Source organism: Mesoplodon mirus (genome assembly GCF_964341445.2).
Source record: "Mesoplodon mirus genome assembly, chromosome: 14".
In the NCBI taxonomy this organism is placed as follows: domain Eukaryota; kingdom Metazoa; phylum Chordata; class Mammalia; order Artiodactyla; family Ziphiidae; genus Mesoplodon; species Mesoplodon mirus.
In genome coordinates this window covers 10,746,197-10,759,686 of record NC_138990.1, presented here as the reverse complement: position 1 = coordinate 10,759,686, position 13,490 = coordinate 10,746,197, and the positions used below count along the sequence as shown (strand labels likewise).

Genomic DNA, 13,490 nt, shown 5'->3' with positions numbered 1-13,490 from the left:
CAATTTCAAAAAATTTAAATGTGTTCTCCAATTCCTACTACAAGGTAAAATATCATGTTAATGGGGCGAGCCACAAAGGGCTCTTAAATAAATAAAACTTACTGACCTTTTTCAACCTCAAGAAACAAAACTGAAAAGGTTAAACCCATGAAAGATATAAAACAGAACTGTCCCGAAAACAATACTAAGAAGTAAAAACTACTCTACTGCTCAGTGAAGCAGACATCCACAGCCCCTGCTGTATGCTCCTTGGTCCTTAAGAGCAGTCATTCTGCCTTTTAATGTAGGAAAAATATCAAGATGCCTATTTGACATATGAAGATAACTTGTGTCTGCAATTAAGTAAAAGCATCTTCCTCTGTTCCATTTACTTAAACATTATAAAATAGGGTTCAGAGTGTGAATCTTGTTTTCACTCACTTCGAGGACATGGAAGTAAAAGTAAGACTTGAGTAGAGAAAAGTCAACGCCAAGGCCCAGCAATGGTAATGACCCTTGGTCCTAAACTCTTTCAGCAAATAAACTGGTTTAATTGTTCTACAGGCCATAGAAACAAGTCAGGTCACAAAACAGAAGTGGGTAAAGGGGGTTACTAAGCTTCACAAATGACACATAAAAAAACCAATGTTAGGGCTTCCCTGGTGGCATTGGGTTGAGAGTCTGCCTGCCGATGCAGGGGACGCGGGTTCGTGTCCCAGTCTGGGAAGATCCCACATGCCGTGAAGCAGCTGGGCCCGTGAGCCATGGCCGCTGAGCCTACGCGTCCGGAGCCTGTGCTCCGCAACGGGAGAGGCCACAACAGTGAGAGGCCCGCGTACCGCAAAAAAACAAAACGAAACAAAAAAACCCAATGTTATTATAAGACCAACATTATTCCCAAGGTAGTGATGTGTGGCGGTAATCTGTGTGTTCTTCCCCTCCCTCCCAACATTTAAGGAAAAAAATCACACACGAGCAAGACCCAAGAGCCTAAATGTTGTCAAGAAAAAGGAGGGAGTTCTGCAAGCTAATTGGAAAGAATATGAACACGCACACACACAAACACACACGATTCACATTGTTTGTGGTAGTTATGTTAAGTCACCACAAACACTGCATTAGTGAACACTGAACCATTCCTAGGGGAAAGATGGGGTTAGGTTCCTTCGAGCCTCTGGTCACAACACTGTTGTCAACCAATCAATACATAACCTTGTTTTATGTGTTTCTGTTGAAAAACACATGATTTAGTATATATTGCTGCAATATTAACCTCGAACCCATGGCCACTACACCTCATGGCTGAATGCAGCTCATCTAACGCATGTATTTTCTCCCTAAGACACATCACAGCCTCCCTGCACTTAGGAACACTAGCGAGCACTTCAGCACTCCCCTTGGGGGCCACTTTAAACAGTGAGATCACCAACCAAAAAGCACAAAAATGCAGTACTAAATAGACCTTGACAAGGACACTTGTTTACAGTAGAAGAGAGGAAATAAGAAGGCAGAATGTCACCTTATTCAACCTCAGCTGGGAACGTGTGTCAGACAACTGAAAATTTTCACCACTCTGCACATGTCTGTGAATGACCATGAAAGCACCAAAGTCCTGACTGGGGGGTTACAAATATATTTTAGCAAGTAAGCAAGTTCCCAAATACAGAATCCTTAAATAATCAGGACTGACATATATATATATATATACAGATATATGTATATATATGAATGATAGTCTTAGAAATTATCTTCATATCACCTAGGTGTTTCTATACACACACATCATCAACTGTAGTACGTCTGTCCTTCCAACCCCAAATAAACAGTACCAACCCAACGGCTAACACTGAGCAGTGATGTCCGACAACTCAGCTGCTCATAAGATGGGTCCTTTTCTCTGTTAGATATCTGAATGAGAGCAATCAACGTCAATATGTTCGTTCTCATATTAAAGGAGTTTGTATTTCTATTTTTAGGGTTTAAGATTGTTTCCGAGTTTTACCTGTATAGGCTTTAAAAGGTCTTTAGAAAGAAATACTCTTTGTTGATCTCCTAAAAAGCGAATAGACGTTATGGATCCCAAACCAGCTTTGTCCAGCAGAGATCTGTACATCTGAAACAAAAGAAAATGTTTTGGCATCATAACTGCTGCCAGCATAATTCTGAAAATGGGGACGGGCAATTTTCCATACACACGGAAAGAGATAAAGCCATTCAGTTGTTTATTTACTACCAGTATCTCAATAATAACTATTTATGCAACCACAACAGGAGCACTCCAGAATCAATAATTTAAATGAGATACACATTTGAGTCATTAACATATAGGTCTGGGTCCACAGATGTATGGCTTCCCCCAAATTTATGCAAAATATTGCCTTATGTACATTTTTGTGGGGCGACAGGGCCATGTTTTTAGCAAATTCTTACTAGATGGGGGAAAAAATACAAAGAGCAAAACACAACTTTAAACAAAACCTGACGTCACTCAAACATCTCCAGCAGCTCTTCTCACCCATGGGCAAGATCTTAACTTTGCTCATACGGGCATGCAGGCCCTTCACAAGCTGGTCAGCCTTTCAATCACCCTCTTAGCCTTTCAACTATCCAATCTGCCCCTTCCTCCTTCAAGCCCCAGCTCATGTCTCAAATAGCCTTAACTGTCCTCTCCTGATCACTATTTTCCTTTAACTGCACCAGACGTTATGGTGTGGAAATGGCATAGTCATATACTGACTGCCAGCATCTTTAAAGCCAAAGAACTATGAGCCAGAGGGAACCTTAAAGATCATGAGACCAGGGCCTCCCTGGTGGCGCAGTGGTTGAGAGTCCGCCTGCCGATGCAGGGGATACGGGTTCGTGCCCCGGTCTGGGAGGATCCCATATGCCGCGGAGCGGCTGGGCCCGTGAGCCATGGCCGCTGGGCCTGCGCATCCGGAGCCTGTGCTCCGCAACGGGAGAGGCCACAACAGTGAGAGGCCCGCATACCGCAAAAAAAGAAAAAAAAAAAAAGATCATGAGACCAAAAGTGGAAACCCTTACAGGGGCCAGGCAACAGCTACTTTTCCCCTTCAGCCTACTGTTGCGATAAGGAATTGCTATGAGGCTCCAGTGTTGCCGTATCTTGCCATTTTTCCAAGAAAAACTGGGACTCTAGATTTTTAAGGACATTCTCTACATTTTTTAAAGGTAGGCAACTAATTTAGATTTTCTTAAAACACTGAGGGTCAAACCAAAAAGATCTGTATGTCTGTATATATCTGCTGGTTTCTAACCACTGACCTAGACTAGACGTTCCCCCCATGACCTCCACCCCCGACTTTTCAAGTGAAGAAACTGAGGCCCAAGAAAAGTCAAGGGTCAGAGTTGCAGGGCTCCTAGCAGGGCTGACAGGAGGTCCTGGGGGTTTTTCTGAATCTTCTACATTGTCATATCTCTGTACTATTATTTTCCAGAGGACCAAATATAGGCATTACGTATAGATTTTCCCTGTTTCATTCATAACAGGTGAAATACCCTCTACTCAGGAGTTCAAATAAGCCCGAGTTTTACTCACTATCGCAGGCCACTGAACAATTCGTTCAGAAACATCAGGAGACTTTCGTTCAGCCAAAACCAAGTTATGTTCCACTAAAAAGGCTCTCCTTAGAAGGCTGTAGACATCTATCCATCTTCTCTTCCTCCAAGATTCCCCATCAAACTCCACACACACCTAAACAAACAGAATTGAAGGAAAGCAGACTTGATTAACAAAAATAAACATGAAAAATGCCTAAGTTGAATTATACCCTCACCATTCTACTCGAGTCTTGTATCTGAATATGCTGCCCCCGACTCCTGCTCTCTTACTTCCCTTCTAAACCCACAATAAACTAACCAGATCTGTTAGTCTAACCAACAAGCTTTGGCTCCCAAACCACTTTGGGAAGCAGAGTCAAGGGATATGGAGACCAGTCACTGCCCTCAAAGTAACCTCTGGGAAGCCTTAACAAAAAGGAACCCCCAAGTAGAAGGTTTTTACATATGTTAATTAGACATCAGAGCTCTGAGAATTGAAAGACAGAAATCTGAAACCCGAAGTACTTCTCGCAGGGCATTGTAATTCTATGTTGACATTGTCAGTGAGTTTAAGATGACCGCCCATCAACACAATCCACCACTGGCTTCTGAATCCCTCTGGTAGCAGCAGGACTCAGCACGAGGCGCTTTCAATGCTTTGAGTTGAATAAACTGGGAAATTTACCTCAGAGTTTGAAATCCAAGACAACTTTGCTAAATAGAGAAATAAGTAATTGATAAGGGACTCCAGAATTTTCCAAAACTACCTCTAACTTCTTACATGAAAGTTAAACTCCCTTTGAAATACTATTTTCCAAGTAACTATGAAGTTTTCTGCTTCTGATCTGCAAAATACCTTTTAGCCCTAAAGTTAAAACCCTTCTAATTTGTACAGATATTTTAAAACATAAAAAAAGAATTCAGTCCAAAAGTGGGTCTCTGACAGTAACCCATAAGTAGGAATCAGTCACAAAACCTTAGAAGTCATATAAATGTACCAAACACCTTAGCTTCCTTAACCCATTATGAATATGCTACCCTTTAATTTACTCTAAGTCTTTTTAAATGTTTCTTATGTTTTAACTGACATACAATAAACTTCCTCAATATTCAGTGTAAAAAATCACTATTTTGGGCTTCCCTGATGGCACAGTGGTTGAGAGTCCACCTGCCAATGCAGGGGACACGGGTTTGTGCCCCGATCCGGGAAGATCCCACATGCCGCGGAGCGGCTGGGCCCGTGAGCCATGGCCGCTGAGCCTGCGCGTCCGGAGCCTGTGCTCCACAACGGGAGAGGCCGCAACAGTGAGAGGCCCGCGTACCCCCCCCAAAAAAAAATCCAAAAAAAAATCACTATTTTAATTTGATTTAAAAGCTCTCCTCTTAATAGAGTGATGCCTCATTTTTGGTTTCAAAGAATTAGTTAATAAATCTATCAACACTTCATAATTTCATAGACAATCCTATCTCCCTTTTCAACCTTTAACTTAAAAAAGTTTATTTAATTTCCATTTATTCATCAGAACCCAGTTCAAAAATCCTTTCCTCAAGGAAGCCGTCCCTTACCAAAGAGCCCCTCTCTCTCCCAAGAGAAGTCCCTTGCTAATTGTACTCAGAACTCTGTACTCTTCCTTCGTAGCACTAATCCACATTTTGAATTATTTATTTGTGGTTAACTGATTGACATATTAAACACTCTAATCGGTCAAAGTCTGTCTTTTACTTACCATGTGTTTCATCAGTCAGTACTCGAATACTTGTTGAATGAATAAATTTCTCTCTGAATTGGGCTTTTACCTTGTTTCTCTCATCCATTTGGAAGGCAGGAAGTTCCCAACTGATATACCACTAGCCTCAATGCCAAACTTTTCCAGTTTTATGGCTATAGACTATCAATCTTTAAAATCAATGAAATTTGAGACCCATCCTATCCTTCTCCCCCAACCACAAAACAGGCACCCCTAATTTCCCAGGCAACTTCCGCTGAGAAGCTGCATATCTTCTTGGTATGGCAGGCTTTTAACCTTGCAGTTATTACAGAATAAGTGTAAATGTGTTAAGCACCTACTATGTGACAAGGCCCTGCGTACTCTACCTTGGTTCTATGTATTCCACCCATCACCATAACCAACCAGTGGTCCTTCACATGGGCTTCAGAGACTGCCTATCTTCCTTTCTGTTTGCCTAGCCACAGAATCCAGGTCCTCTGACATCTCCCCTAGTCTTTTTGCCACACAGCACATCAACCTCAAATCCAACTTAGCTTTGGATGAGTTTTCCCATCAATGTAGTGTAAGAGGAATGCACATCTACACACATCAGAACCAGAGAGATCTGGGTTTGAATACCAGCTATGTTGAAGCTTTCTTAGAATGATTTTACATGCATAAAATAAAATATGTAGGATTACAAAGGAAACCAATTAACTGTACCCAGGTCAAGAAGCTAAGCTCTCTGAATCTTGTGTTCTGGTAGCTTCAGAATGAAAGTACTAACACCCACCCTTCACTGAATTGTTAGGTAGATTTTAAAGGCAGTTTATGTTAAGTATCTAGCAAGGAGACTAGGTAGTTTTAAGACCTCCACGGTAATTCAAATCTTAATGTATCAGAGTATCACTTCTTCAGTTAGGAATGGAGGGAGGAAGACTTCAATATGATTATCTAACATCTACTCAGAAAAAAAGTAATCTAAGATCTTAAGTGGCTTCCCAAATCGTATGCAATATCACAATTCTTATCATATCTATAAGCTATCTATAAAGCTTATGATCAACCCTAAACCAAATTTTAGACAAGGTCCCTCTTTATATCTCAATTTTTAAAATATAAATTTATTTATTTATTATTTTTGGCTGCTTTGGGTCTTCGTTGTGCTCAGGCTTTCTCTAGTTGTGGCGAGTGGTGCTACTCTTTGCTGCGGTGCGCGGTCTTCTCACTGTGGTGGCTTCTCTTGTTGCGGAGCACGGGCTCTAGGCACACGGGCTTCAGGAGTTGTGGCACACGGGCTCATTACTTGTGGCTCACAGGCTCTAGAGCACAGGCTCAGTAGTTGTGGCGCACAGGCTCAGTTGCTCTGCGGCATGTGGGATCTTCCCGGACCAGGGCTCGAACCCGTGTCCCCTGCACTGGCAGGCGGATTCTTAACCACTGTGCCACCAGGGAAGTCCCTATATCTCAATTTTTGAGTAATCTGAAAATTAAGTTTAGTTCTTTAAAAATAAATAAGTTTAGTTCTTTAAAAATAAATAATAATACTTTGAAGTATTAGGTTGTGTTGGTCAAAACTTCACATTTAAAAAGATGACTTTGAAAAAAATATAATGAAACCAACAAGTTGTGAGCTTTCTTAAACATTCTTTAAAAAGTTTCCTATTTATCATAACCACATATCTTTCATTTGTGCCTTGAGACCCGAAGTTCTATATATAAGGACACCCCCCCCACATCAAAAGCCTCTTTTACAGAAATTTCTATTTAAAAAAATCAACGGTAAGAGTTCAAATTCAGGGGGAACTAATGTGATTTGACCAAGCTCCTGCAAAGTGACAGATACAACTAGTTCTCATTCTAAATTGTGTGCTTTCCTCCACAATCCCTTGGTCCACAAAGGAGATGTTATCTGTGCTGTCTGACTCCAAAGGCCAGTTTAAGGCCTATTAATTACAACTTACTACCTATAATTCCCAAATTTCCTATTTAAAAAATAGGGCGTGCTTCGCTGGTGGCACAGTGGTTGAGAATCTGCCTGCTAATGCAGGGGACACGGGTTCGAGCCCTGGTCCAGGAAGATCCCACGTGCCGCGGAGCAACTGGGCCCGTGAGCCACAACTACTGAGCCTGCACGTCTGGAGCCTGTGCTCCGCAACAAGAGAGGCCACGACAGTGAGAGGCCCGCGCACCGCGATGAAGAGTGGCCCCCGCTTGCCACAGCTAGAGAAAGCCCGCGCACAGAAACGAAGACACAACACAGCCATAAATAAATAAATAAATAAAGCAAACTGTCAACAAGTAAAAATAAATAAACACTATAAAAAATAGGGCATTTTGTAAATACGTGCCTATTAGCCTACAAAATTTCTTGACCAGATGTTGGATATTTCAAGTTAATTAGTTCAAGCTGTTCTTCCCAGAAAGCTCAATCTCTTTCCTTTAAGATATATGAATTAATATTATCTAATCAAGCTAACCTCAAAACCTCCAATTTTAGTATACACTAATCTTACCTAAGTATATGATTATGAAAACTATCAGAATGGCCAAGTAAAATGTTTCCAAGTTTCAAAGTAGGCACTTACACAATGGCATGGTTTTTAATCACGAAGTTTTTAATGACATGTCTACTCTATGCCCGGTACCAGAGTACAGAATACCACTTATTTCACTACTTCACAAATTAGGAATTCATTATGCTTCATTTATGTCTTCTTATACCTAGACTCTTACCTAAAATCCCAGAGTCTAGCATTCAATTATAGGGGTAAACACTTTTTATTACACTGTGCTAAGAGTTTCTCATTTTACATGGGTTGACTGACAACAGAATCCACCAACATTCAAGTTTCAACTGTATGCAAGGATGAAAAAAACAGGCATTGATTGGTCAAGGCATCCAATTGCCAAAAAGGGTTTTAACAGCAGGAAATGGTACACGTAGTCGGCAAGCAGTAGTGATCTGCTAAGGACATCCTAAAGAACTAACAAGGGGCAGAAGAGGGCTTCCCTGGTGGCGCAGTGGTTGAGAGTCCGCCTGCCGATGCAGGGGACACGGGTTCGTGCCCCGGTCCGGGGGGGGGGGGGTTCCCGCATGCCGCGGAGCGGCTGGGCCCGTGAGCCATGGCCGCTGAGCCTGCGCGTCCGGAGCCTGTGCTCCGCAACGGGAGAGGCCACAGCAGTGAGAGGCACGCGTACCACAAAAAAAAAAAAAAAAAAGAAGAAGACGGGTCAGAAGACTCAAGGAAAAAGTAGGTTCAAAGCAAGGAAAAGACCCGGACAAATACGCTGGGGAAGGAAGGCGTTCCCAGCATGCGCAGAACAAAGCCGGTGAGGAAGCAGTCTGCCTCACACTCCAGTAAACCAAGTAGCATAAAAATAAGGTTAAAGAAGTCCTTATACAAAGTGAGAGAGTGGCGTGGACATATATACACTACCAAACGTAAAATAGATAGCTAGTGGGAAGCAGCCGCATAGCACAGGGAGATCAGCTCGGTGCTTTGTGACCACCTGGATGGGTGGGATAGGGAGGGAGGGAGACACAAGAGGGAGGAGATGTGGGGACATATGTATATGTATAACTGATTCACTTTGTTATAGAGCAGAAATTAACACACCATTGTAAAGCAATTATATTCCAATAAAGATGTAAAAAAAAAAAAAAAAGAAGTCCTTGTAATCACACCTAATTAAGATCTGTTGTTATCCCAGTTAAAGAGAATGCCAATGCTCCATCGGAAGATAATTTCTAAACTGCTTTTCTATATACAAGTAATAATTTTATGATTCCTTCATTTGGTCAAATATTTTAGCAAAAACTACATGCCAAGCAATGTTCTCAGTGCTGGGGATACTGAACCCAGCAAAATAGAGTTGCCCTAACCTCACTCTATCTGAATATTAAAACCTAGTGTTTAAGGTCTGGGGACAAACTTGGGCAAGTTATTTAACTTGTTTAAGCCTCAATTTCTAACACTAAAAAATGTGGTTTACTATCTAGAATTTTTGTGATAAAAGTATTTACTGCATGATAAGTATCTATTATGTCTTCACCTAACTTCTTTGTAATCAACTACTAAACATTGTATCTGAGTAAGTGACTTTGTTACAAAGTCTTTGTTACAAAGTCTTTCTCTAGATGAAACAAAGTTAACAAGACTTGGTCTCATTAATTTCAACCTCAACTAAGGAAGCAAGTCAGTCTAGACAGACTTGTACTTCTATCAGTACTAAAACAGTTGCACACTACTTGAATTTCATTCATTCATATTCATTGCGGCCCCCCAACCCACTCCCCAAAACTCAATATCCCTAAGCCCAGGTCTTAGGCATTGTCTTAGTTACTCAGTTCCTGCCTGCATCTCACAGAACACAATTGGTTTCAATGTTTCAGAAACTGTTTTTGCTAACACAACATGCCCTTAAACTTACACCAATTACTTTATCCGCTACTCAATTAAGGAATGCAGCAATAAATCATGATTCGAAAAGAGAAACTGAGTAGATTTCTTACATGAGGGCTGAGTTGTGAAGTCTGTAGGTAAAGCAAAAAATCCACTACAGTCAAAATTGTTCTTGAATTAAAATCTCCGTCATCTCCAGGTTAGGCACCTTAGTGCAGTGGAAGACACACAAAGCCAAACTTGGATTCCAATGCTCCCTCTGTCACTTGGCAGCTAACTATGCAAGTCTGGACAAGATTTCCTTTCCTAAATCTATTTCTTTATTCTGAAAATGAAGATATCACCACCACTTCAAAGGCTGGGGGTGGGGGAGATGTGGAGATTAAAAAGAACACACATAAAGGACCTCCTAGATTCCCTTCCTAACCCAACAGGTCCGCAATCACTGCTGAGTAAGGAAACACCTAGTCTCTCATCATCTGCCAAAGAACTAAAGACTGTAAGGATTAATCTTGTTTCCACTCAAATCGGGTAAAAACAAATGCACTAGAGAAAATTTTACTTGGCAGGTGAAATAAACCGCCATAACTATGACTGTAATCTGCTACACAAAGCCCATTTTATTGAGAAAGATTATTAGCCTAAGCAAATAGGCTGTACCGCATTACCTTCTTTCTGTAAACATCAGAACGCACCTTGCTAGGAGTGAAACGAAATTTCACAGCGTACGACAGGAGTCCTCTGGTGGCAGAGCCTTTGATCAGGGAGCACTGTGATTAAGAAGGTGGGCTCAAGGGTCAAAACTTTCCGGGTCAGAACACAGGTTATGCCAATTCCTTGAACAGTGTTTCAGCAACCAACACATATTCAACTGCCAATGCGAAAACTTGCTTCCCTTATTTGAGCAGTTTTCAAGAAAAAGCAAAGATAATGACCAAGTGAAGAAGATACTGAAACATATCCGTTACCCAGGATGGAAAGCTCTTCCGTTCTGACAAGCTTCCTTCAAGTTATCACCACTTCGGAGACTTTGTTGGGAACCTTTTTTCAGTTATTTTTGCACAAAGGAGTCTTTGTTGGTACAATGGCTTCCTCACTGGTAGTTTCCACACAATCCTTTCACACCAATACTTCTACTAGGGAGTACGATCAGAATTCATCTCTTTTTGAAAAGATCTAACTGCAAAAGGTTCTGCGTGTCATTCTGATGAAAAATCACTGGCCGCACTTGTTCCCATTTCTCTCCCTCCCCTCAAACACTCAAATGGAATATTTCAAAGCCATCCCTCCAACACACCATATAAGGGGCAGCTCCACCCCAGCCCTCCATATATGGTCATATCCCACACCCACTCACAGACTCATCAGAGACAACCAGGAACCAATTCCTGCCCTGACCCACCATATACGGACAAATACCCACCTTAATATACTGAAGAGAATTAAGCTCCTTCCTCTACACTCACACTTCTAAGTCTGAAAGTTTAAGAAGCTGGGTGAAGAAATTAGAAGGAACCAATAAAAAACCCGACTGAAAGCACTTCTAAGCACTACCGCTCAATTCTCAATGATTCCAAACGTCACCCACTTGCCCAACGACACTCCCCCTTCGCAGAAATCATCGTACAGCCCTAATGAGGCACAGCGCGTGCAGTAACTAATCATGTCTGAGCAACCCTAAGCCCATCATTAAACACGGGCAACTCTAGGCCAAACACACCTCGCTCTACACACCATTTCAAAGACTTTCAAGGTCTACTTTTCTGCACCTTCAGATCAGATGCCAACTTTCTGGTCGCCTTTTCAGAAAAGGGGAGGGAGGGTTGCTGGCTGTCTCGTTACCAAGGTAACTAGGAAACGTCCGACTGCCGAGGCCCGGGAGCCGGTTTTACCTTCAGATCCTTCTTAGTAACGTCGGTGTGGGAGACGGCTCGAATGGTCCCGGAGAGCCAGGGCCACTCGGCGACGCGCTCCAAGTCCCAGCTGTCGTGGCCGCCGTCGCTGCCGTCGGCTGCGGACAGGCTGAGGAATCGCTTCCCTACCAATACTGGCCAACTTTCTCCGAGCGTGAGCACCATGGTTCCAACGCTGCAGGCAGGGCTCCTCCCTGCAAAAACACAAAAACAAAATGCAACGGGGGCGGCCGGCGGGAGGGGGCCGGGAAGAGAGGTCGGTGGGGGAGGCCAGGGCGGAGGAAAGCGTCCTAACCCCGATCGGAGGAGTGGACCCCACGCGGCGGCGGGTGAGACGGAGGACCCCGCACCCGATCTCTCCACCCGCGCCCTCCCCGCTCCCCGATCCCTCCCCCACCGCAAACACTGGCCCAAGCGTCGCGTGACCCTGGCTCTCCCAACTTTCGCTTTTCCAAAACCTGAAACCTAAACGCAGACAGAGTGAGGGGAGAATTATCTGTGGCTTAAGTGGATTTGAAAGTGTTCGCCCCTCACCCCGGAAAAGAAAAGGCCCCGAAGCAGAGGGCCCGTCCCAGGCGGCCGGGTCCCCGCCCCGGGCAGCCCCGCGGGAGGGGTGAGCCCGCCGTTCCGCACTTGCCCCGCCGCCCCGCCCCGACACCCTTCTACTCGGCCGCAGACCCCCAATCTGCGCTGCAGCGCGGGGGCGGCGGGGCCGCGGGCTTGGCGCCTTCACCTTTCTTCCTCCGCTCCCCTCAGCCGAGGCCGCGGCGCTCTTACCCCGCCTCCCGCCTCCCTGAGTCACCGGCGGCGGCCACCGTTTCCAGCCGCCCAGCCGACTCTAGCTCTCTGACTTGGTTCTAGAGCTCTCACAAGACACGCACAGCCTCCCGGGCCCGCCCCCTCGGAGCCGCTTCCATCGTTCATTGGCTGAGTCCAAGGAGGTGGGCGAGACTCGTGGGGAAGGAGCCCATCGCCATTGGCCGCCCCGGCGAGGGCGGGGCGAAAGAAAAAAACAATTCCTCGGCTGCCTCCTCCCTTTCCCCTCCCCCTTCCGACTCCCGGACGACCCCCATTAGGTTAAAGTACACCGAGCGTAAGCGAGGGATCCCTCCGCCACAGCCATTCTTTCCATTTGTTGCCTCACGGGATGCAAAAAAGTCCAGAGAAATCGGTCATCAACTTTAGGACCCAGAGAAAAATTGCACCGGTGCACAGATAAGACTGAATGGCGAACCCCACGGCTGTAAGTGCTTATTGGATTGCTTTTCAAGTGCGTGGGCTGTCGACCGAAGATAGGCTTTTCACTTGGCGGAAGAATCTCACAGGAAAGGGGTGAGGGCGGTGCAGAGTCAGCGGGGGAGGGAAGGGACAGGAACGTGCGGTTTGAAGCGTACTCAGCTAGAGGGAGGAGCGATGGTGCTCTGGAGACTCGTGCGCAGGCGCTTCGCGGAGCAGAGGCTGGAGCTTGGGCTGCTGGGCGAAATGGCCGCGGGAGGCGCAGGCGCACGTGGTGCTGATCATGGAATGTCTAAAGTCCGCCATTTTGAAGGAAACATGAGGAAAGGCATGGAGTCCCTGGGAAATGACGTTAATTAAATCTAAAGCAAAAGATGCCGTTCAGTACAATGCAGAATGGGTTTTTTTCTTTTTGTTTGTTAATGTAAAGGGAGGATGAAAAGATATTCTGAGTCTTACAATGAAATGGAAAGACTAGATCAAGGTCATAATGATGTAAGAGATATGAAGAGGAGGTGACTTTGAAGGACAAAGGAGTTGAGGGGTGATTGTGTCTTTTGGACCTGAAGTTTTTTGGTTGAACGAAAAAAAAAATGGAATGAAGTAATTGAAGATCTCTTATTTTATAAAGGCTGGTGCTTGACCTGGCATCACATTTAATCTTTAGATTAAATGAAGATTAAGTGAAG

The 13,490-nt window shown here is 44.2% G+C and overlaps 1 protein-coding gene across 2 annotated transcripts in view; it reads right to left on the bottom strand.

Annotated features, from left to right (window-relative positions):
• KDM3A (lysine demethylase 3A) overlaps nucleotides 1–12,420 on the bottom strand; it is a 53,096-nt gene extending 40,676 nt beyond the window's left edge. For both annotated transcript variants that reach the window (XM_082642177.1, XM_082642178.1), the window contains exons 1-4: nucleotides 12,299–12,420; nucleotides 11,545–11,759; nucleotides 3,536–3,691; nucleotides 1,982–2,092 (exon numbers count right to left, since the gene is read on the bottom strand). In XM_082642177.1, coding sequence (XP_082498303.1) covers nucleotides 1,982–2,092; nucleotides 3,536–3,691; nucleotides 11,545–11,730 — 453 coding nt within the window. In that variant the 5' untranslated portion in view covers nucleotides 11,731–11,759; nucleotides 12,299–12,420. The remainder of the gene's footprint in view (nucleotides 1–1,981; nucleotides 2,093–3,535; nucleotides 3,692–11,544; nucleotides 11,760–12,298) is intronic.
• Nucleotides 12,421–13,490: the final 1,070 nt, after the last annotated feature.